The sequence below is a fragment of the Aotus nancymaae genome, unplaced genomic scaffold (genome assembly GCF_030222135.1).
Source record: "Aotus nancymaae isolate 86718 unplaced genomic scaffold, 86718_ANA_hifiasm-v0.15.2.pri h1tg000064l_1, whole genome shotgun sequence".
Taxonomy (NCBI): Eukaryota; Metazoa; Chordata; class Mammalia; order Primates; family Aotidae; genus Aotus; species Aotus nancymaae.
The window spans coordinates 2194034-2220237 of record NW_026988479.1 but is presented as its reverse complement, the minus strand read 5'-3'; the positions used below and the strand labels follow the sequence as shown (position 1 = coordinate 2220237).

General features: G+C 39.5%; 1 protein-coding gene across 1 annotated transcript in view; it reads right to left on the bottom strand.

The window, feature by feature from the left end:
* Nucleotides 1–1216: 1216 nt before the first annotated feature.
* Nucleotides 1217–26204, bottom strand: part of LMNB1 (lamin B1) — a 64758-nt gene continuing 39770 nt past the window's right edge. Inside the window, exons 6-11 of the mRNA XM_064366278.1 lie at nucleotides 21570–21790; nucleotides 19043–19268; nucleotides 17905–18009; nucleotides 13949–14068; nucleotides 5271–5378; nucleotides 1217–2008 (exon numbers count right to left, since the gene is read on the bottom strand). Of these exons, the coding sequence (XP_064222348.1) occupies nucleotides 1967–2008; nucleotides 5271–5378; nucleotides 13949–14068; nucleotides 17905–18009; nucleotides 19043–19268; nucleotides 21570–21790 (822 nt within the window). The 3' untranslated portion in view covers nucleotides 1217–1966. The remainder of the gene's footprint in view (nucleotides 2009–5270; nucleotides 5379–13948; nucleotides 14069–17904; nucleotides 18010–19042; nucleotides 19269–21569; nucleotides 21791–26204) is intronic.

Here is a 26204-nt window from a genome sequence, read left to right as displayed (position 1 = left end):
TTTCAAGTGAAAGCTGGTAGTCTTTGTGCAGCTTACTGCAGGAATATTTTAAGAGAAAAGCAAACACTGACTCTGGGTTAGCTTCTGAAATATTATCTGTTCATTTTAGGAAGGGTTCAGATATTGCACTTCTACAAGATGAACTCAACAAGAGCAATCAAGACAAAATCTCCCTAAATTGACATGAAATGACACCATAATTAACACCATACATAATAAAACTACCCCCCACACAGCACACTTGTATTTCATAGCATTCATATTACTCCCTTAAAAGGTGGTTTGTTTTTGTTTTTGTTTTTTTGAGACAGTCTTGCTCAGTCGCCCAGGCTGGAGTGCAATGATGCAGTCTCAGCTCACTGCAACCTCTGCCTCTGAGGTTCAAGTGATTCTCCTGCCTCAGCCTCCCGAACTGCTGGGATTACAGGCATCCACCACTATACCTGACTGATTTTTCTATTTTTAGTAGAGACAGGGTTTCACCATGTTGGCCAGGCTGGTCTCAAACTCCTGACCTCATGAACCTCCCGCTTCGGCCTTCCAAAGTGCTGGGATTACAGGTGTGAGCCACTGTGCCTAAGGTGGCTTTTAATCAATTTCTCTGCCCTTCCTATTTTAAAAGACAATAGAACAATATTCTAAAACAGTCTCTCCATTTTTTCTTTTACTAGGAACATCCAGCATGGGTAACATGACAAAATCGTCTCTACAAATACAAAAAAATCAGCTGGACGTGGTGGTGCGTTCCCATAGTCCCAGCTACTTGGGAGGCAGAGCCCAGGAGATCAAGGCCGCAGTGGCTAAGACAGTGTCACTGCACTCCATCCTGGGCAACAGAGTAAGACTCTGTGTTTAAAAAAAAAAAAAAAAAAGAAGGAATGTCTTTCTCAACGTCTTCTTCTACCATTCCTTTTTGGTTTTCCTAAAGAAATTTTGAAAGGCCTTATTTTTAACAAGCTAAAAAATGTAACATAGCATTGAGCATGATGTCTGGCTTAAAAATATTAGTTAGTATTATTGCTTTTATTATTGTTATTAATGACAACTGAATACTGAAGACCCCAAAATAGCTTGTTCATCTTCCTCAACTGGCAAAGCCTTAAAAAAAAAAAAGCCAGTTCAAACAAGCCAAATTACATTTTTATCAAAAGCAAAACTGAAACAATACTTTTCTCCCCTCAAAATGTTTTTAAAGGGTTAAAAAGGACAGTAGAGATCAATATTAAAAGAGGTTTTTTATTTGTTAATGTCACATAAGAAATTTAAGCAAGTTACACTATCTTAAAAAACACAATGAATGCATTTTAATAGAGAAACCCTTCCCTCCCTCTGCCTCCCTCCCCCCGCCCCCTCATGAATTAACAATCTAAGAGAAGTAACCATAAAACCAAGTTTTGCGGAATCCATCGTCCAGAGTGCTTACATGATTAGGTTAATATTGCCTTCTTACAAAATTTCTTTTCTATTTTAAAAAAATTGTAAGCTTGATTGCTTATTACAAAAAAATTCAGTACAAAAGTTCAATATATTGAAAAATTTTTCCCCCTCCCTCACAGCACCATTATATATAGCAGAAAATAATGAAGAGCAGATTGCTAGTCTAGATGCAGCAATCTTCAAATTACACCGAGACACACAGTGGTTTATTTACCCTCCCCTCCTCATAAGAACTTTAAAAAAAACACACATACAAAAAAAAAGTCAAAAAATTTGAGGAACCCCTTCCAAACAGTACACAGTTAAGTTCAGTGTCAATAATTCACATCTTGCAACAAAGTGTATGGACATGATTTCTTTTACAAAACTTTCAGCGTCAAAAAGGAAATTAAGGCCATCAGATTTGCAGCTTAAAAATTCACATAAAGGAAATATAAAAATATTCTGTGCTTCTGAGAAGGCTCTGCACTGTATACAGGTTAAGGATTACCATACTTCTTAATTTTGAGGAAGACAGTTGATGAAAATTTTACATAATTGCACAGCTTCTATTGGATGCTCTTGGGGTTCCCTGATGAGGAAAACAGAAGGAAAAATTAATACTAAAGAAAAAAAATCACAATATTCTAAAATAAGACAAAAACTTTTAACTACAGAGATACTACTAAACCGTATTACCTAACTTCAAACGAGTCCTGTATCATCTCTCATCTTTTGTAACCTTTTCTTTTTTTCTCTTTTTTGTTTGTTTAAGACAGAGTCTCACTCTGTTGCCCAGGCTAGAGTGCAGTGGTGTGATCTTGGTTCACTGCAACCTCCACCGTCTGGGTTCATGCGATTCTCACGCCTCAGCCTCCTCAGTAGCTGGGACTACAGGCGTGTATCACACCACACCCAGCTAATTTTTGTATTTTTAGTAGAGGCAGGGTTTCACCATGTTAGCCAGGATGGTCTCAAACTCCTGGCTTCAAGTGATCCACCCACCTTGTCCTCCCCAAAGTGCTGGGATTACAGGCATGAGCCACTGTATCTGGCCTCTAACCTTCTTTTACGGACTTCTTTCTAGACTACCCCCAACAAATTCCAGAACAGTAATTGTCAACTCTGGCTACATATTCAGATCCTGAAGAGTTTAAAAAAAAATTCTGATCTAGGTCCCTTGATCAATCCAAATGAGAATTTCTGACTTTACTGGGAAATGATATCTATCTGTATATAATTTAAACATAATTCTAATATGCAGCTCAATTTGAAAACCATTGTTCAGTAACCTCCTTTGATAACTTAGGAAACAGGAGATCAGTGGATCAGCTTTAACAGCCACATCGGAGAATAAGGCTTGCTAGATCCTGAACGTATACATCCCAAGCCATTTGCACTGGATTTATCCTCCAAGGTGAAGTCAACATGGTTCCTCTATCCATTTCTTTATCACCCATTAATTTTGTAAGATCTCCCAAGATGACTTGTGACTCACCACTGATTGAACTTATAAAACTGGTTTTTTGAAGGTCACCAAAATACTTCTAATCAATTCAAAAGGCTATTGGATTCACCCTCAAATATGAAGTTCAAATACCTGTTCTGCCCTTCCATCTTCCCTTTTATGAACCTTGGTATCATTATTTTCTGTGATAAAAACCTCATACATCTTTATTTTTTTTCCTTCTCTCACCCTCAGGTTTAGTCACTAAGCCTTAATAAATCTCCATTATAAAGCCTTAATAAATCTCCTCAGTGTCTCTGGAATCGCCCCTCTAGAGTTAGACCCTCTGATTCAGCTTGGCTAGTGATATTTTATTTGTTTTATTTTATTTTCTTTTGAGACGGACTTTTGCTCTTGTTGCCCAGGATGGAGTACAATGGTGCGATCTCAGCTCACCACAACCTCCGCCTCCCTCGTTCAAGTGATTCTCCTACCTCAGCCTCCTGAGTAGCTGGGATTACAGGCATGTACCACTATGCACAGCTAATTTTGTATTTTTAGTAGAGACAGGGTTTCTCCATGTTAGTCAGGCTGGTCTCAAACTCCTGACCTCAGGGGATCTGCCCACGTCGGCCTCCCAAAGTGCAGGGATTACAGGCGTGAGCTGCCACACCCCGCATCCAGTGATATTTTAAAATGCAGTCTTAATTTCTCCTTTGTTCCAAATTGTACAGATACATGCCTAAGCATTCCAGACTATGCCAGTTTAATTCCAATCTTTCAGCTTCTTTTATCTCTCACATAAACCCTACAAAATAACTGGATGAATGGATATATTTGGTGCGTTAAGTCTTGATGCATCCTCTGTACTGAGCTAAAGATCACTATGAATTCTTTGTCATTCCTCCCAACAAGTGGAGACTATTTTACCTCGACCTTGAATCTGGGCCGGCCTCATGACTTTGACTAAGAGAATGCTGTAGAAGGGACAAGGGGCCCAATCTTTAAGAAACCTGGTACTCTCCACTTACTCTATTAGACAATCGCCATGTTGTAAAGAAGCTTTGGCTAAACTCTTAAATCATAGAAATCCATACAGAAAGAGACCTAAAGATATTCCAGCCCAGGCCAACCTCTGAGCTGAACACAGCCTGCATGATTGAGTTCAGTCTGCAGCACATGGAACAGAAACACTGCCCAGCTGAGCCCAGTCAGACCACAGAATTATGAGAAGTAAGAAATTGCTGTTTTAAGCTGCTATGCTTTGGGGTGGTCTGTTGGTGAAGCAACAGATGATTGGAACATCCTCAGAACACCATCATCTGCCTTCTCTCCAATACCTAAATAATTAGCCATCCTTCGAATTAGTGGACAAGCATCATCTCCCAGAGTTCTTCTCAACTACTCTGCTGGCCTGGAGTACTTCCTCTAGTGTCTGACATGCTGTAACTCATGCTGAGCCACTTGTCTTGCGCCTTGAGTTATCTCTTACATAATTATTTCACTTCTAAGTAATTACAATGTTTCCCATTTAAGCACGGAAAATGGAACTTGTGCTTGTTTCTTGTAAGCTAAGTGTAATGTATGTGTTTTAAAATATTCCTCCAAAATAAACATTTGAGAAGGCATCCAGGAAAAAATTCATGCTACTTCATGCAACCCACCTCAAGTGGTTCTCAACCCTGGGGGCTAAATACATGAGACAGTGTTTTATTTAGACCAGGACTAGGGTTAAATGAAGCAAAGCAGACTTAAGATCATAAATCTGGAGCCATGGAGACAAAGTTTTATCAGGATAAGGGTAGAGACTTTGATAAATGATTAGACTGTCAAACAGCTTGAGAATATAAACTAAAGGCTCATTAGTTATTAATAATTCAAACTTAATTATAACTAAAACCAAATTTGGAGTTTCTTTATTTCAAGGGTTCTCAAAAGCCCAACCATCAGCTAAAATCTATCTTGCAATTAGATAATGATTAGAAACTTAATATAGCAAGACTTTTGTTTCACTTTGAAGTTGAATAATACTTTGTTTTTTAAAAGTTTATATGCAAGCGCTTGCTCTAATTTAGTGATCTAAACTTTTAGTCACAGAACCCTACAGAGTAAATAAGTTTTGGGGCATAAAATCCAACCCATGGACATGTTTCACTGTAACACATAACACATTAGAAAATAAAAGACAAAACTGAAATCTGGTAAAATGAGAAAAAGTATCAACATATTCTTCCAGTACCCTAAAGTATCACACCCTGAATACCCCTTTGGGGAATACAAACCCCACTTGTTAAATCACTGCTCTGGTTCATCAAGTGATGGCGGAAAAACCCAACCACACTCTTGGTCTTCATGTAATTCTGTTAATAAAATTTAAAATAAATATATTAAATAAATAAAGTAATACCTGCTGGTGGAAAAGTTCTTCCTCAACAACCACTCCAGCTGCCTCTTCCTCCTCCTCCTCTTCTTCAGGTATGGTTGTTTTAAAGACTGTACTTCTTTGAGCAACCTCCTAAAAACAATAGTAGTTTACTTTTAAATTAAAAAACACACTTAAAATCACCAAGTGCATGGGAGAGGGACGTTTTCATTGCTTAAGAGACAGCTTTTCTGCTTATTATTATTACTATTAATTCTTTTTTTTTGGAGACAGAGTCTTGCTCTGTTGCCCAGGCTGGAGTACAGTGGAGTGATCTCGACTCATTGCAACCTTCACTTCCAAGGTTCAAATGATTCCTGTGGCTCAGCCACCCCAATAGCAGGGATTACAGGCATGCGCCACCACATGTGGCTATTTTTTTTGTATTTTTAGTGAAGACGGGGTTTTGCCACGTTGGCCAGGCTGGTCTTGAATGCCTGGCCTCAAGTGATCTACCCACCTCATCCTCCCAAAGTGCTGGGATTACAGGCATGAGCCTCTGCACCTGGCCCCTGTTTATTATTTTTAAAAGGGTGGGGCGGGAGCAGCAGTATATCAGTAACTTTTTTGTTATTGAACTGAAATTTCTGCATAATTAGTAGCAGTTCTTATACCTTCCATATTCCCTGCAGGGGAGGAAGTGCTATCCAATTTGAAATACCTGCTGTGCAGTTTCCACTGCTTTTTATCCTAGTCTGTTACTAAGAATTCTGCAAATTATTTGGCATACTAAATTCTTTATAAAACTCAACATGAATTCAGCTTAAAGATCTTAGCTCCTGGCAAAGAGAAGGTGTTAAATAAATGCTGAATAAAATAAAGCTGGAAGCCAACTGTGATTTCAGGGACCATCGGCAACAGGACTACCTATGAGTGAGAAGAAAGGACAAGCTCCTTTCATTGCCTTTCAGCAACTGATACCTCTTGAACGAAACAAAATCAAGACAGATGAACACGATACACTATTTACCAATAACATACTAGTGAGGTTCCAATGTATTCTGTATAGAAATAAGTCTCCTATCATTTGCTAAAGGTATGACAGAAAGCAACTATTTCCATTTTCTACTAAAAAGCTCAAATAGAGATTACTTTCCTGGGGAAAATGCTGACATGGCACAAATGCAGCAGTGTTTTTGCTTAAGCACAAGGCTAACCTGATGATCTGGCAGCAAGCAAATGAGGGTGTCTGTCCTCGAGAGTGCTGCAGAGCATATAATTTTGTTCTATACCCTGTCCTAAGGTCACTCAAGAAAGAGAATGCTACAGGGGGAGACGCTAATATTACTTCAGTAAAAGCTTATCTAATGTATACCAGCTAGTTTACAAAGGCAGAGAAAGAAAACCAAAGCCCAGTGTCACAGAAACGAGACTTCCATTTGAAATATGCTCAAGCATGTGTTTTGTAAATAAATTAAGGTGGTAGAACAGTATTTTGTGGGACTTTTTATTACTGTTTCTAGACCAAGGAAGATGGACCATTCTGAGTCTCTCAATTAGCCAATAACTTCAATGCTATGAAATTGGTCGATCTTTACAAACAGAAATAGCCATTTCACAAACATCAGTGTTTTAACCAAATTAGTAGCAATAATTAAAAAATGTGATTCCTTAGATCAACCATCATTCAAAATATCAACTAGGAGACAGCAGCATATAAAGCAAAAAATAAATTCTTAAACAACTTTGAGAGTACCCAGTTTTTCTCAACTCATCTTAAAATAAGGAAAGAGTCAAACAAAATATTCTATAACAAAATTACCACATTCCAGCTTCTAGATTTTGTGGCAGGGTATGTATGTATCCCATATGCAAACGCTGGCTCTTAAGGCTCATGATGTGACTTAAGATATTAGCCTCAATGAGAACCTAGGAAAACAGCAACTTGTCCATCTTTATTATTATGAATTACCTTAACATATTTATTTTAAATGTAACCATACTGTTAGGCACTTTTCATTTGAAAACATGTAAAAATCAATTAATCTAATACAGAAAGCCTGTAATGAAAAATGAGTGAGCTAATGTCTAAAACTCTAGGTAGAAAAATAACAAACAATAATTTAGAACCAAAAAGTTGTTGGGAGGCTTAGATCCAGGAAACTGTTATTAGTCAAGATGCTGCTAAACGAATGTGTTTCCCCCTAGTGTCCTGAAAGGTCCACATAAATGGTCTTACATGACAAGCTTTACTCTGTCTATAAAATGTAGTATTGGTCTGCCCCTGCTCAGAGCCTTGGCCACATGATAGTGCACTGATCTGTGCAGTGGTGCCCAGAGCCAGCTGCACCTGCTGATGCTGCTCATCCATTCACAGCTCTGTGCTCAGTTGTATGATGTTGGAAGCCCAACATCGGCCATAGTAGGAGTATTTATACCACAGAAATCGGCAAATGCTACAAAGCAGTGTGATCTTATATGGACAAGAGATGATTGTTTATATTTTATATATTATATCTCTTCCTATATAAGTAACTATTTGCATATATAAAAGTTTCCATTATATCTATATTCTTAAAAGTTTGGAAGTACTGCTTTATTTTTTCTTTCCCTCATAGGAAAACATCTTTTTTTTTTTTTTTGCCATGGTGACATTTGCTGTTTTTAACCACCCAGTGCCCCTTCCCTCCTAAGAGCCCCCAGGTTTGCCTGGGTACCCACCCTCCATGAAGCACAGGAGCCCACCACGATGTGGCTGCTAATTCCACACTCCTGACTCCAGAAACTGGTTTAGAGATGGGCCCTGGTCTAGTGAGCGTGAAGCCCAGATGGGGCCTCAAAGGGAATGAAGTTTAGCTTCCATCCATAATTCAAACACAGAATATTATTTGATGGGCTGGACTGTCCTTTTTTTTTTTTTTTTTTTTTTTTTTGAGACGGAGTTTCGCTCTTGTTACCCAGGCTGGAGTGCAATGGCGCGATCTCGGCTCACCGCAATCTCCGCCTCCTGGGTTCAGGCAATTCTCCTGCCTCAGCCTCCTGAGTAGCTGGGATTACAGGCACGCGCCACCATGCCCAGCTAATTTTTTTTGTATTAGTAGAGACGGGGTTTCACCGTGTTGACCAGGATGGTCGCGATCTCTTGACCTCGTGATCCACCCGCCTCGGCCTCCCAAAGTGCTGGGACCTTTTTTTTTTTAAGACAGAGTTTCATTCTTGTTGCCCAGGCTGGAGTGCAATAGTGTGATCTTGGCTCACGGCAACCTCCACTTCCTGGGTTCAAGTGATTCTCCTACCTCAGCCTCCCTAGTAGCTGGGATTACAATAGGTATGCACCATCACGCCCAGCTAATTTTTTGCATTTTTAGTAGAGACAGGTTTATCCATGTTGATCAGGCTGGTCTCGAATTCCCAACCTCAGGTGATCCACCCGCCCCAGCCTCCCAAAGTCCTGGGATTACAGGTGCGAGCCACCGTGCCCAGCAGACTGTCTATTCTTTTAACAGACTTCTACTGCCTTCTGCTTGGTAGGCTGTTCTGAGAGAGTTCCGCAAGAAATGGGGAGGAAAAGCAGTATGAATACAGGCCTTATTTCATTAGACAATTACTTCTGGCATGTATACATTTAATTCTGTAAGACCATGTTTATTTGTCAGTAGTACAGGATCATATTAGCAAAAAATCTATAAACTCCACCATAAAGACCACTTTTTTGAAAGATCACCTTCTCACAAAAAGCAAATAGAAAAGACGTACCCTCTGGGAGCAGCTGGCAGCTATCCTGTGTCCCCGAGGGAGGTAACCAGAAGAGAGACAACAGACAGATCCCCGGGGACATGCTGTGAGCCACTGGATCAGGTTCACTATTTAAATTTTTTATTATGTGAGCCCCAAAAAATTTCCATTATTTCTAGTCAGTTTAATTGGGTTTTCTGACATTTCTAATGCCCCAGCAAGAAGAAAAAATACATAAAAAAACAAGACTGACTAAGCAGTTACCTACAATCTTACTACGAAGTGATCTTTATGGCAGGTATGGTTTATAGATTCTTGCTTATCTGGTCCCTACTACAAATATGGTCTTACCGAATTAAATGAATAAATGCCAAAAGTAACTGTCTAATGAAATATGAACTGTATTCATAACACTTTCTCTCCTCATTTCTGACAGAACTCATTTAAAACGGAGCCTCGCAAGCAGAAGGTAGTAGAAGTTTGTTAAAAGAATGGATCAACCAACCAATCAAATAATAAATCTGATATTCAATGCTCGAGTTATGAAGTGGAGCTAAGCTTCAGTTAGCTTTACTAATATGTCATCAGTAATACTAGTAACACTGTCTCAACATGCATCCCATGTCATAATATCTTCTACTTTGTTCATGTCACTGTATCTATTGTGTGGACATTTAAACCTATTGCTGCAGTCCAAATAGCCTCCTATAACACTGTTTCTAACTTAGAACACACTTGCACACAGAAAAAGAAAGAGACATTTCTTTTTCAGACATTTCCAATTTCAGATGGCGGGGTGGGCACGGAACTACTAGTATGGGAAGCTTAAGAGTTGCAGTTGGCCAGGCGCGGTGGCTCAAGCCTGTAATCCCAGCACTTTGGGAGGCCGAGGCGGGTGGATCACGAGGTCAAGAGATCGAGACCATCCTGGTCAACATGGTGAAACCCCGTCTCTACTAAAAATACAAAAAATTAGCTGGGTGCGTGCCTGTAATCTCAGCTACTCAGGAGGCTGAGGCAGGAGAATTGCCTGAACCCAGGAGGCGGAGGTTGCGGTGAGCCGAGATCGCGCCATTGCACTCCAGCCTGGGTAACAAGAGCGAAACTCCATCTCAAAAAAAAAAAAAAAAAGAGTTGCAGTTAATTCCAGCACTAGGTGGCAGTGGCAGCACCTACAGCAGCTGGACAGGATTCCAAAGTGCTGAAGGCAAGAAGTGAGCAAGGGCTTCAGCACAGAAAAGCCGGCATTCTGAAGCCTGTGAACTATTGAAGGTACTTGTAAATACCCGCTACTCCGAGAAACTAGAAGGTGTTTGGAGGTAAATCCCCCAGATGCACCCAAAAATCTCACACAACTTTCAGAGGTCGACAGTGACAGAAAACCAAATGCCATTTCATTTTCAGTCTCAGTCTGAGATCAAAGGCACTCATCATTCAGCAATCAATTCCTTAGGGAAAGCATTTTAAACAACAGATGTTTACAGTGAGGGATAGATGGGAAGATGGCCAGAAACAGAACTTTTTATGCAGGCACCTCAGACTCCTATAATGAATGCTGCTATTGTTTTATTTCTCTGAATGTAAGTCATGGTCCATGTGTGACTAAAAAAAAAAAAAAAAAATGCATCCAGTAAATGTTCCTGAATTCCTGTTATGTGCCAGGCATGATGACAGGATCTACCAGAACAGGGCCTTGCCCTCAGTGTGCTTCCTCTAGTGAGCAAGAACAACCTGACAGGCAGGTTAGAGACCTGCCCCTGGCACTACGGGAGCAGATAAGGAACCCCTAAAGGGATGCTGTGATTTGACCCTCTGATCACTCCATCTTTTGCAGACACTTTCCTCCTCTGGCCTTCCTGACACAACACACCATTTTCCCCTGATTTCACTGGCTGCATCTTCTACCTCCTTTGCTCTTATTCCTAATGTCAGTATTTTCTAGGGTTCAATTCTGGATGCTCTTCTGACAAACATTACTCAGGGAGTCCTGTAACTTACTTACTTACTTCATTTATTTAAAAGAGTCTCGCTCTGTCGCCCAGGCTAGAGTGCAGTGATGCAATCTCAGCTCACTGCAACCTGAGCCTCTAGGATTCAAGCCATTCTCCTGCCTCAGCCTCCCAAGTAGCTGGGAATACTGGCACACGCCACCATGTCTGGCCAATTTTTCTGTTTTTAGTAGAGACGGGGTTTCACCATGTTGGCCACGCTGGTCTCAAACTCCTGACCTCGGCCTCCCAAAGTGCTGGAATTATAGGCATCAGCCACCATGCCCAGCCAGTCCTACAACTTTAAATATCACCTAGGTGATAAGGACTCCCAAATATCTCTAGCCTGGCAGGGTTCAAATAAATATTCCAGTAGGCTTCTAGAAATCTCTACTTGGGTATCTAACTGGCATTGCAAACTTAATATGGCAAGAAGAGGTCTCTTGATTACTTTTCCAACCCTTCTCTCCACAAAGCCTGTTATTCCTCCTGCAGTCTCCTCAGTAAATGGCACCAGGACCATCAGGCTACCCGAACAAACTAGAAGTCAACTTAATTCCCATCTCTCATCCCTCACATTTAACCTGATTAGTACATGCTATCAAATCTACTTCTAAAATATCTCTTCCATTGGTTTTCTTCTCTTCTACCCACGGAACCACCTCAGTCTAAGTTACTCTCCTCAGTTGCTTTATCTCTGCCTGGTTTTGACCCCCTATAATCCATACGGCAGCACAATTTCTTTCTTCACTCTGTTCCTCTTAGCATGTCACTCTCCCTAAAATCCCTCCAGTAGCCTCCCATTTGTGCTCACAATATGATCTATACTTCTCCCCAGAACCTTTGCAATCTCGCCCTGCTAACCGAGTCTCCCTCTCCCTTTCTCAGTGTTTGTTAGTCACAGTGGCCTCCTTTCCTTCAAAACACAGAAGTATTTCCAGCCTTAGGACCTTTGTACTTGCTGTCCCCTCTACCTGGGAATACTTTTTCTGTCCTCTCAATGGCTGGCTCTTTCTCATCTTTCAGGTTAATACTCAGGAGTTGCCTTGTCAAGGCCAACTTCCCTGATGACCCCTACCCTATCCTCTCCTCCTTGGTGACTCTTTATGATATACCACATGGGCTTTTCTCGTTGATTTTTTTTGTTTTGTTTTGTTTTTGAGATGGAGTTTTGCTCTTGTTGCCAAGGCTAAATGGCATGATCTTGGCTCACTGCAACCTCAGTCTCCTGAGTTCAAGTGATTCTCCTGCCTCAGCCTGGGATGTACCTCAGTAGCTGGGATGTACCACCACACCTGGCTAACTTTTGTATTTTTAGTAGAGACGAGGATTCACCATGTTGGCCAGGCTGGTCTCGAAATCCTGACTTCAGGTGATCTACCCACCTTGGCCTCCCAAAGTGCTGAGATTACAGGCGTGAGCCACTGCACCAGGCCTGATATCACAGTTTATCTCTTAGTTACATTTATCAGAAAGTCACTTTATCTTATTCCCTGGCTTGCTTACTCTCTTTAAAATATGGGCTCCGTGATGCCAGAACCCATGTGTGGTTTTTTTACTGCTTATTCCTAACACAAAGTGGCTGGCACATAGCAGATGCTCAGGATTTTCTACATAAATGAATAACCCTGCACTTGTAAATGTGGCTAGCTTCCCTACTAGATTTGCCAGCCTAACATTCCTCCTTATATCTCCTTTCAGCATCACTCAGACTGAAATGCATATCCAGTCATGTTGTAAGGTACAAAACAGCGGACGGAGCCTGCCAGCCTGGAAGCTGGGTGAAATGGTCAGAACCAGTAAGCATGTCAGAACAAGGAATAACCAACAGCTTCCTTGCAAGCCAACTTACAGCTCTCATGGTAGACAAAGGATGGAAAAGCAGTATTACAACTAAAAGGAAAATGAGAAGTACAAACCATTCTGAACTCCCAACACAAGCTCATGCTTGTGGTAATCGCAACAAAGAAGGGACTCAAATTCTAAACAGAGGCTCAGTGATGTTTTGTACAGCACCTGGATAAGGTGATTTGCTAGGGAAAGACAAGGAGGAAGCCATGCTTTACTACCTTCAAAGAATGCTTTAGCTACTTTATTAGGAAGTAGTATTTCTAAGACTACTATTGGTGGGAACATACGCAGTGTCTTTACATGGTAGTGGGGAGGTAAGGTACTTTGACAAGAATTCTAAGACTGACACGCTGAAAACATATACTACAAGCAGATGTACACTCCACAATCTTTAAACTCAGTTTCATGAACATTCTGAGAGCCAATAATGAGGTCAATAATGTAAAAATTTACTAGATAAATGTATTATGCCAGATACTATTCCAAACATTTCCCAAGGATTCTCTCATTCTTTGATTATCCCACTGATACTGTTTCATTAATATCCTTTTCTTTTTTTGAGACTGAGTCTCACTCTGTTGCCAGGTTGGATTGCAGTGGGGCGATCTCGGCTCACTGCAGCCTCAGCTCACTGCAACCTCCGCCTCTCAGGTTCCAGTGATTCTCCTGCCTCAGCCTCCCAAGTAGCTGGGACTACAGGCGTGTGCCATTACGCGTGGCTAATTTTTGTATTTTTAGCAGAGATGGGGTTTCACCATGTTGGTCAGGTTGGTCTCAATCTCTTAACTTCATGATCTGCCTGCCTAGGCCTCCCAAAGTACTGGGATTACAGGCGTGAGCCACCAGGTCCGGAGCATTTTTAAATGAGAAATCTAAGAGAGGTGAAATAACTTGCCCAAAATCACAAAGTTAGTGTGCAGTGAAAATAGAAACTGGACACCATCTGTTCTGAAGCCTGTGCTAATAACCAGTACTCTATAATACACTCCTATTTATTCCTAAAATTTAAAAAAAGCTTCAGTTCAATTTACTTAGAGTTTTGGTCTGTTTAAGCATCAGTTATTGCACATTTCAATCTGATATTGATTATACTTGCAACTTTCAAGTGAAATTAACATTGTGGTGGTGGTCCTGATAAACTAGCCATACCTCTCCCTGAGAATTTTTCAATATAACCTTCACATCTTCACCAGTGCCCCAGGAGTTCTGGTTCTTCCAGATGAGGTCAGTGGGGGGGCTAGCTGTAACACCAGCGTTTGCAGCCCAAATCTGTAAAAAACAAAGGACATCAGTACACTCAGAACCCAGCTCTCCCACAAGCCAATAACAGCAATACAATGAAACTCAAACATTTGATTCTAAAAGTCTGAGAAATATGCCCAGCTACAGAGTTCTATACATAGCTGTGTGGCCAGGAGAACTCACAGAGCTTCTCACAGCCCCAGTTTCCCTATCTGATAAGTGAAGATGATGATACATAAAGTCCTGAAGTGAAACTGCCTACACTCACATCCTAGATCCTTTACACACCAGCTGACCCTGAGCAAGTTACCTTCAGTCATCCATAAAACAGCATAGAAATGACACCTGTAACAGGTGGGATTGTTGAAAACAGCAAGTGATTACCCACATACAGTGGCTGCCTAACTCAGTGAATGGTAGCCTCAGCATTCCATTATTCTACGGGTTTTATGGGCCATCCTTCCATGTTAGAGCCTTCTGTGACCCCCCTCTAATAATGTCCTCCAGCTGCCTACAGATAGGACTAAAGAGACCTTCTGCAGCAGACAGCCTATCTAGAATAATCTTATAAAAACTGGTATGTCTCCAAACAGAGAAAGTGTCACAATACTCTAGAGTATCTGAGACTGCATTCCAAAAAACAATGCTGGAAATGGATAAATCTCACTGTTCAAGAGAAAATATAACTGCTATTGAAATAGGCCAAACAAAGAAATAATATATTTTCCTTTTCATGGGCACGAAAATTCTTTTTATATATCTACTGGCAAAAGAGAATGAGCAGAGTGAAGAAAAGTTTGCAGTCAGAAAGCCTAGGTTTGAATTCTGGACAAATCACTACACCTCTAGGAACCTCAATGCCTTTAGCTACAGGGATACTACTGGCCCTGATTTTTTTTTTAGAAAGATCATTTAAAAGCAAATAGAAAGAGAAAAGTTTGTAATCCATAAATTGTTATACAAATAAAAGATTTTATGGCCAGGCATGGTGGCTCACGCATGTAATCCCAGCACTCTGGGCGGCCGAGGCAGGCAGATCATCTGAAGTCACGAGTTTGTTCAAGACCAGCCTGACCAACATGGTGAAACCCTGTCTCTACTAAAAATACAAAATTAGCTGGGCATGGCGGTATATGCCTGTAATCCCAGCTACTCAGGAGGCTGAGGCCGGAGAATCACTTGAACCCTTGAACCTGGGAGGCGGAGGTTGCAGTGAGCGGAGATCATGTCACTGCACACCAGCATAGGCAACAAAAGCGAAACTCTGTCTCAAAAAAAAAAGAAAAAACAACAAAAAACAAAACCTTTATGACTACAAAAGGAAAGCTAAAGATGGCAAAGATAAGTATATTTGTTTTGTTTGTTTGTTTGTTTTTATTGAGACAGAGTTTTGCTCTTGTTGCCCAGGCTGGAGTGCAATGGTGTGATCTTGGCTCACTGCAACCTCTGCCTCCAAGTTCAAGCAATTCTCCTGCCTCAGCCTCCTGAGTAGTTGAGATTACAGGCATCCACCACCACACCTGGCTAATTTTGTATTTTTAGTAGAGATGAAGTTTCTCCATGTTGGTCAGGCTGGTGGTCTTGAACTCTCGATCTCAGGTGATGCACCCACCTCAGCCTCCCAAAGTGCTGGGCCTACAGGCGTGAGCCACCACATACAGCCAACAAGCATATTTCAAAATGGGGGCCAGGTGTAGTGGCTCCAGCCTGTAATCCTAGCACTTTGGGAGGTCAAGGTGGGTGGATCACTTGAGCTAGGGAATTTAAAACCAGCCTAGGGAATATGGTGAAACCCCAACTCCATTTAAAAAAAAAAGCGGCGGTGGGGGTGAGTGAGAAAAATCTATGAATTACTGATTTGGAGAGAGCTTTTGCTTTTTAGATGTTCACCTGGAGCATTCAGATCTTTCATCAGCATTACAAATGGAAAGGAGCACAAGGTATTAATTGGGATGAAACTTAAAAAAAGAACTGGATCTGGTCCAACATTTAGATTATGTGGAACATTAGTGTTTTCCTAATTTTAAGCACTATTTCTCACTAGCCTATATGTAATCATATAGCTGATTTAGTGTTAATAATAATCATCATAAAATGTCAGTATCCTTGCTGGCTAATTTAACCTAAAATGAGTAAGTCCTACAGCCATGTCATTCAATATGGCAGCAAAATGTGGCTTCTGAGCACTTAAAATGTGGCTAGTCTGAAATAAATGTACTGTGAGGATAAAATATACATTAGATTTTGAAGACTTAGCTAAAAGAAAGAATGTAAAACTAACTTTTTAGACTAATTACATGCTAAAGCAAGCAATAATATTTTGGATATACTGGGTTTAATAAAATATAGTTCTAAAATTCATGTCTTTCTCTTTTACTTCATTTTAATGTGGCTATTAGAAAATTTACAATTACACATGTGGTTCTCATATTTCTAGAGTTTTAAATTGATCTTTGCTTTTGCCTCTGCAATTTTACAGAAAGATCACTTATCATTACCATGTTCCAAAGAGCTGCTTATCACATTTAATGCCAGTTACTGAAGAAAAAAAAAATCACATTATTTTATATGATAACTGAGTTCTCCACTAGACCTCTAGAATTCATCTATTTAGTCCCTGAGGTAGTATACCCAGTAGAGAAAAGCAGACGATTGGCATAAGGCTTCCATATTACTTTAGAGAGAGAGAGCATACTCAATTCTGAATCCTTTGAACTAAAATGTCAGATTCTTTTTACCATATTATACAGCTTCCATAAGACATATAATAGGATTGAGCAATTTTCTCTCACTATAGTAATTACTAAAGCGAAGAAAGGATATTGTAGTTAGGATAGTTGATCCATTCCTACCCATTATTACCAAATTAGCATCTGATATTTTCACAAAGTGGCATCATGCTCTCTAAATATACCTTTTTAAAGAGAAGTTTGAGCCTTTGATCTCCAACAATAAGGTTTGTATCAACATAAAATTATAAACACATTTAAAAGACATGTTTAATATTTTTTAAAGAAGAATCTATAAAAGGAAAGAGACAGTCACCTCTATATTCTTTTAGGATGAAAAAGAGTGACTTCTTTAACATCTATATCGAAGTTAGCATATTCTACTGTTTGCTAAATCTACCTACTAAGTAAAAGCAAAAGAATCTTTTGTTTACTCAATGAAACATATTTCTCTAAAAAGTAAGCTAGTAATATTTCAGTAACTATTAAAGATGTAGTATTTCAGAACACACCAATAGAGAGCCATTTAGAAATCAAGACTCAGAATGTCACTTAGTCTTTCTCTGAATCTAGAACCTTAGCTATTATGCAAAAACTGCACAAAGATATTCTTGCTAAAATGTGACATTTCAAAGCAGTGATAATTTACGAGGGTACCTATAATCCAAAGACTTTTGTTCAAAACCTAAGTTCTTACCCCAACCCCAAAGATAGCGAAGGGTGAAGTGGGGCCTGGATACCCAAATACTACCCAGATGATTCTGAAGCTCACCCAAGGCTGGAGATTGCTGTTTTAGGCATATGTTAATGCACATATATTAATGCTATATTCTTAACAGATTTTTATGCCAAGCAGTGTCTCCTGAATGACATTGGGCTATAAGTATCAGTCAGGTTATAGCTTTTATATCTACTGGAATAGACTAGATAAAAATAATTCAAAGGTCAATTCTTCACTACTCTCAATAAGCCAGAATTTTAAAAATCTTTTATAGCCCTTGTAATATCCTAATAATACAAAAAGTGCTTTAATGGCAATTTCTAAAATGCTTCTCTTTTAGCCAAAAAACTTTTTGAGTTACTTTGTTAGTTAACAAAATGAAGTTAAATTAAATGATGACTAGATTAACTTACTGTAACAGTTTGGCCTGCCTTCAGCACGTATCTTGAGGTATATTTGTAACTGACTGATGTGTCTCCAATTTTTCTGATCATCTCCCAGCCTCCCATTGGTTGGTCCTATACACAGAAGAAGGGGGTAGTATTACTTCAAAGATACAGAAAGTTGTGGAATAATCAAATAAATTAATCCATACAGACAGTTAAAACTAAGACTGCTTTATGGCCATCTTCCCATGTTTCAGGTTTTCCTACTATAAAAAGAAAACATGATTTTGTCATTCAGTAAAACAGTAACTTCAACAATGAGTTAATTTAGTAAGGTACTTAACTTTAAAGAGTACAGAACTGGAAGGAAAGGGTATAAACCAAATTAAATGGTCAAATTCACTGCTAGATAAGGTGGGTCTTTTAAATTTACAATATTATCTAGCTGTCATAATCACAATTTTAAACATCAAGTATTGGATTACTTCAAGCTTTTAAAATATAGATACATAAGCTTAGAAACAGAAGAAAATCTGTCATTTTCCTTCTGCATCTGTCCCACTTCTGCCCACATTCAACTCTCTTACATGGAGATCAAGATCATCCTGGCTAACATGCTGAAACCCTGTGTCTACTAAAAATACAAAAAATTAGCTGGGCATGGTGGTGGGTGCCTGTATTCCCAGCTTGCACACACCTGTAATCCCAGTTACTCAAGAGGCTGAGGCAGGAGAATCACTTACGCCCGGAAGGTAGAGGTTGCAGAGCCAAGATTAAGCCACTGCACACCAATCTGGAGTCATTAAGTTAAAGAATGAAACAATATCCACCATTTTCATCCAATTGTTCTAACTTCTTCACAAATCTGGCTACGGCAGAGAATAATAATAATAATTTATCCTCAGAAAAACCGCTATAATTAAAGGAACATGCTTTTCAAAAAAGCCCTGGCTCTCTAGAGAAGAGGAGTTAATGTTTAAACTACTAAGGGCACCACCTCTTCCTCCTCCTAATTTTATTTTATGAATTTAAATAAAAAGAATATAAATCCTTATTCCATGAAGATTTAATGAATCCAAACAAAAACTAAGGAGCTTTCACAATTGCAAGATAGCCTGGAAATCTGCAAAGCCTTGCTAGAAAAAAATGGGTCTATTTTTTTTACCTGTTCTGAAGTGTTCTTCAAGCGGATAAATTTCCCATCAACATCAATTTCTTCAATGCAAACATTCCCAGTGGCTGAGGCAGAATGAGAGATGCTAACACTGCTACTCGCCTCTGATTCTTCCACATCAACCCTCTTCCGCTTTCCTCTAGTCGTACGTACACTGCGACTTGAGGATGCTCGGGATACTGTCACACGGGAAGAAGGGCTTGGAGAGAGCTTCAACCTATATAGGAAAAATAAAACAATTTATTTTTAAAACACATATGCCCTTCTTGCTTTTATAAAAAAAAGGGGGAGAGGGCTGGACATGGTGGCTCATGCCTGTAATCCCACAGCACTTTGGGAGGCCAAGGCAGGCAGACTGCTTGAGGTCAGTAATTCAAGACCAGTCTGACCAACATGGTGAAACCCCAACTCTACTAAAAATAAAAAAATTAGCTGGGCATGGTAGCAGGCACCTGTAATACCAGTTACTTGGAAGGCTGAGGCAGGAGAATTGCTTGAACCTCAGAGGCAGAGGTTGCAGTAAGCCAAGATCACATTACTACACTCTAATCTGGGTGACTCTATCTCAAAAAAACAGAATAAAACAAAAAAACGGCCGGGCGCAGTGGCTCAAGCCTGTAATCCTAGCACTTTGGGAGGCCGAGGTGGGTGGATCACAAGGTCAAGAGATCGAGACCATCCTGGTCAACATGGTGAAACCCCGTCTCTACTAATATAAAAAATTAGCTGGGCATGGTGGCACGTGCCTATAATCCCAGCTACTCAGGAGGCTGAGGCAGGAGAATTGCCTGAACCCAGGAGGTGGAGGTTGCGGTGAGCCGAGATCGCGCCATTGCACTCCAGCCTGGGTAACAAGAGCGAAACTCCGTCTCAAAAAAAAAAACAAGGCCAGGCACAATGGCTCACAACTGTAATACCAACACTTTGGGAGGCTGAGACAGGCGGATCACTTGATCAAGACCAGCCTGGGCAATACAACAAAATCTTGTCTCTACAAAAAATACAAAAATTAGCCAGGCATGGTGGCTCATACCTGTGGTCGCAGCTACTCGGGAAGCTGAAATAGAAAGATTGCTTGAGCCCAGGAGGCTAAAGTTGCAGTGAGCCAAGATTGTGCCAGTGCCCTCCAGCCTGGGTGACAGAGCAAGGCCCTGTCTCAAATAATACTAATAATAATATCCCAATGAATTTCTAAAGCAAAATATTAATTACAATCTGTTAGCCAAAGCCAAAGTTTACCCTAAATAAGGTAAACTTTTTTATAAGACACCCATCATCAATTTTCTTAAAAAAAAAAAAAAAAAAAAAAAAAAATCTGAACATCTTCTCTAGGGATAGAAGTAATATAACCATAACACAGGAAGTTTAATAAACAGGGGTAGAAGAAGGTCATCTGATCTACCACCACCCACCACAGCCACTGTTATAGTTAGTGTACTGTTTTCTCTTTGCATACCTGTATTTTCTTGTGATCGCAATGGACATAATATTGCCTGATTTTTTATCCTAAATCAGGCACTTTCCTTTTGGAACTCTTTTTGTTTTTTTGAAATAGAGTTTCACTCTTGTTGTCCATGCCAGAGTGCAGTGGCAATCTCGGCTCACTGCAACCTCTGCTTCCCAGTTTCAAGCAATTCTCCTACCTCAGCCTCCCAAGTAGCTGGGATTACAGGCATGCATGGCCACACCTGGCTAATTTCGTATTTTTAGTAGAGAGGGTTTCTCCATGTTGGTCAGGCTGGTCTTGAACTCTCGACCTCAGGTGATCCACTCACCTTGGCCTCCCAACGTACTGGGATTCCAGGCATGAACCACTCACTGTGCCTGGCCCTTTTGGAACTCTTTTCTGAAAACAGGTATCGAAAAGATTTATACATTGACCAGATTTAAAATACTTGTAAAGCCAGCCGGGTGTGGTAGCTCACGTCTGTCATCCCAACACTTTGGGTGGCCGAGGGGGTGAATCATTTGAAGTCAGGAGTTCGAGACCAGCCTGGCCAACATGGTAAAACCTCATCTCTACTAAAAATGCAAAATTAGCCTGTGTGGTGGCACGCACCTGTAATCCCAGATACCTGGGAGGCTGAGGCAGGAAAATTGCTTGAACCCAGGAGGCAGAGGCTGCAGTGAGCCAAGATCACACCACTGCATCTAGCCTGGGCAACAGGGTAAGACCCTGTCTCAAAAAAATAAAAATAAAAAATAAAATATATGTAGAATCTCTTTCAGCCAATTTGGTATTTCCAAATCACAAAAACATTTAAAATCTCAAAGGAACTATTCTATCCTGATGCAGTTCAGCATTTAAAGTAATAATAAAAAACTAAGAGTACTTGAGCAACACTTTGTCTGTTAAGGTAAAAATATTATCTATGACTACTTCTATACCTAGGTGTTAGAAGAAATGACCGAGAAAATAATTAAAGTTATTTTTAAAATGCTATTTATTTTTCTTTAAATAAAAAGGGTGAGGGGCAAAAAGTAGACCATAAGATAGGGTGAGGCTTAAGTTCCTTACCTCTCTTCTTCGCCTTCTAAGAGTTTCCTGTAAGCACTGATTTCCATGTCCAGGGCTAACTTTACATCAAGAAGCTGTTCATAGTCATTCAGCTGTTGCTGCATCTGATCTCTTATTTCTGCCATCTCTCTCTCTTTGTCTGACAGCATGCGACGAGAGTTGTCTTTTTCTTTAGCAAGCAAGTCCTCTAATTCTTGAATCCTTTCCAAACATGCTCTAGACTTAAGATACAAGGAAACACATTTACTTTCTAGGAACATTCCAACATTAGCACCAGGCAGCTATTTTAAACCATTTCCTAGACTGGAAAACAAGTACAACCCTATGGAATCTCTAACTCACTAGAACTGAAGAGATTTTAAGAAATTAAAGCCCAAAATTCCTCAAATACAAAATACAGAACTCAGGAAAGTTTTGGCTAATAAAAGAATCAAAGATATATTCCCCAAATGTAAGTTCTGTAAATATACATATATTGTTTTCTGTACTTAGCCAAAACAATTTTAAGCTGTGGTTTTGGTAAAAGTCAAGTCTGGCTCCCTTACAAAGCCTTTACTTCCAAAAGTATAAAAAAAATAAAGAACTTAAAAAGGTATAAACACTGACTGACAAAATAAACCTGAGAGTGGGTAAAAGTGTGTTTTAGCAGACTGCTGAGGAATATTCAGAAACCAAGGCAAAGGGACTCTGGTTATCATGTGGAAGGTACTACCTAATGTTCCTTTAGGATTGGTGGGCTATCTCATGTTCAGTTAGCACACAAAGGCCATACAATATAGGGCTGGGTGATTTGTAAAGTATCACTGTAAACATAGAAGCTGTATATTTGGCATTAAAAAACTTAAAAATCACACATCCTACACCAGAAAGTTCATCTTAGAAACCTTGTGGCTTACTGGGTAATTATTCTTCTGTGTTTCTCCATGACAGAATTCATCTCAGTAGCCTCAGAAAGTGACAATCAACTCAAAAAGACTGATGGATAGCTTAGGCCTCAGAATCACAAGTACCCGCAACAGAGCAGGAGAGGAAGGGCATCTAATGTGCAAAAACTAAATCTAGAAGGCTAGAGATAAAAAGGAACAACCCAATACATAAAAACTATACTCTTGCTGGTTAAATTTACTTCTCACAGTAGCATAGGTTCAAAATTTTGAAACTGCTTTAACATATACTTGGGCTGAACAGATAAGTAAATGGATGATAAAAACTAGGTTTCTTACTCTCAGAGAGAAAAGTTATAGATATGTCAGAGAGGACACCAAAAATGAATCCTGTGGTACTAAATTCAAGTCAGAGACATCTGTATGAATTCATGTTTACCTTAATATAAACACAAATGATTAGACAGAAAAACAGTTATAAATATGTGTGTACACTTGGGTTAGCATACATAAAATATTACCTACTTTTATTGGTGAGAAGGCTGAGAAGCAGTGACAACCCAGGACCAATGAGCACACTCAGTGACCAGATCTTAATTTCTATATACCATTCTCCAATAACAAGAACCAGGGCTCCTTGGAGAAATGGATAATTCTAGGACTGGGGCAGGGAAAACGCAAGATGGGCCTACAGCATGTTATAGTACCAGAAAGCAACGAAGTGCTCAAAAAGCAATGGGACACAGTGGCCAGCCTGACAGAACTCCCAATGGTCAAAGGTGAAACGATCCAAGCCAAAAAAGTAAATATTGCAGTATTAACTTATAACCCAAAGCATAAAGTAAATGCCCATGAGTCCATACTGACACAAACAACCAAATAAACAAACAAGGAATGGACAAATCTTTACAAAAGAATACCATTTAATAAATGTAGATCTCCCCCCAGAATGTGGTGCTTAAGTCCTGCCCTTCACCCTTGAGGGTGGGCTGAACTTAGTCACCTGCTTCCCATGAACAGTATATGAAAAGGGAAAACTAGTGCTGTTGACAGTGGAGAAACATGGCAAACACTATCTTAAACCAAGCACCACCAGGGATGTCATATGGCTACCACCTATGTGCAATCCCAGATATGATGTGACAAAATGGGCATCTAAAACCCCAAACCCCAGTCTAATCATGTGAAAAGCACCAGAGAAATCCAAATTGGGGGACAGTCTATAGGATACCTGAATAATCCTACTCAAGACTCAAGCTCATAAAAAACAAGGAAAGCCCAAGAAAATGTCACAGACCAGGGGAGGCATGTGGCACCTGGAACAGAAAGAGGATAATAGAAAAACTGGTGAAATTCAAAGTCTGGAGTCTAGTTCACAGTAATATATCCATGTCAGTTTCTTAGTTTTGAAAAATACACTATGGTAACATAAGGATGCTAACAACGGGGGAAACTGGGTGAGGGAAAAACAGAACTGTCTATACTACTTTGCCAATTTTTCTGTAAATCTAAAATTATGCCAAAATAACAAGGTTATTTAAAAAATAATGAACAGACACTTTACAAAAGAAGACATATATGAGGCCAATAAGCATATGAAAAAATGCTCATCATCACTGGTCATCAGAGAAATGCAAATCAAAACTACGTTGAGATACCATCTCACACCAGTTAGAATGGCGATCATTAAAAAATCTGGAGACAACAGATGCTGGAGAGGATGTGGAGAAACAGGAACACTTTTACTCTATTGGTGGGAGTGTAAATTAGTTCAACCATTGTGGAAGACAGTGTGGCGATTCCTCAAGGACCTAGAAATAGAAATTCCATTTGACCCAGCAATCCCATTATTGGGTATATATCCAAAGGATTATAAATCGTTCTATTATGAGGACACATGCACACGAATGTTCACTGCAGCACAGTTTACAATAGCAAAGACCTGGAACCAACCCAAATGCCCATCAATGATAGACTGGACAGGGAAAATGTGGAACATATACACCACGGAATATTATGCAGCCATAAAAAACGATGAGTTGGTGTCCTTTGTAGGGACATGGATGAACCTGGAAACCATCATTCTCAGCAAACTGACACAAGAACAGAAAATCAAACACCACATGTTCTCACTCATAGGTGGGTGTTGAACGATGAGAACACATGGACACAGGGAGGGGAGCACCACGCACTGGGGTCTGTTGGGGGGAAATGGGGAGGGACAGCAGGGGGTGGGGAGTTGGGGAGAGAGAGCATGGGGAGAAATGCCAGATATAGGTGAAGGGGAGGAAGGCAGCAAATCACACTGCCATGTGTGTACCTATGCAACAATCTTGCATGTTCTCCACATGTACCCCAAAACCTAAAATGCAATAAATATATATATATTTAAAAAATAAAAATAAAAAAATAATCAAGAGTCACTCTGAACCTATTCGGGGGTAGAGGGGGTGCCTGGTTCACATGCAAACAAAAAAATATATTTTTAAAGAAAAAAAAAGACAATCAATTAATTAAATTAAAGAGTAGTATATGACTTGACATTCTATTTAGACAGGCACTCCTCTTAAGATGGGTATTATGAAGGTAATCCCTGAACCTCAGAGAACTTGCATTTAACTGCATTTGCAAATATCATGCTATAAATGGAGAAATCCATTTCCCCCCTACCATATTCTTTGTATTTTCTTTCCTCCAAAAGAAAAAAAAAAAAGTCATGTAAGTTCAAAATGCCTCCCTTCAATCTCTTTGTTTTATTTCATATATCAGAGGTAGCAGACAGAATGAGCAAAAAGAAGAGTTGACGAGAGATACAAACTACCCAAGATTCACAGATAACCTAAGCCCAGATTTATAAACCCAATAATGTCTCTGACTGCCTTTGATTTTGCAGAGCTGTTTAAGAGGGAGAAGTCAAAATCTAGGTATAGAAGTTTTAAAGTTACTCTGAATCATTCTGTATTTTAAATAGAAATATTTAAATTCTATTTTCAGTCACTGCACTTACACTTGGTGTAGTGAAATATAAGGAACACAGTATGAGAAGTTAGACCTAGATTCTCCTTTCTAATTCTGCCATTAACTACCTATGAGACTATAAGCAAGCTGTAATTAACCTCACTAAACCAGTTTCAACATAAGGAAAATGAAGAGATCTAACTAACTAGATTATCTCTCAGATATTGCCTCTAACCCTAAATTTTAGGACTTCTGATGATCTTGGGGTTTTTTATTTTTTTATAGTATGTAATGTAATTGTACTGGTTTATTAAGGTCTAGCTGCAACAAAAATCTCCAGAATCTGGGTGTCAGAAAAACAAAAGTTAGAGGTGTTTTTAAGTACCATGCTATACTCTAAGGCAAGCAAGCGCTAACCAACCAATTCATTTGGCCCCAAGTCAAAAATCTAGAAATGCTATAAACAGTGCAAAATCTCTAATTCCAAAACGTAACACTGCTACCATCTATATATTATTTAAATATATCTTCTAAAATCAGTATTTTAAAAGCCATGTCAATTTTAAGTGAAATTTAAGAAGTATTTCACCAACCTGAGTTATTTAACCAAAAGGAAATTCTTACGGCCCAATAGGCAGCATGATGAAACTGATATGACTCAGCAACAAACACTATTAAGATATACAATAGGGAAATATTCAAAGAAGTAACATTTTTCTTTTTGATGATTTTTCTAAGGCTAAAATTTATCAACTAATAAAAATATTCCTCAAAATATACTGTACCATAAAGT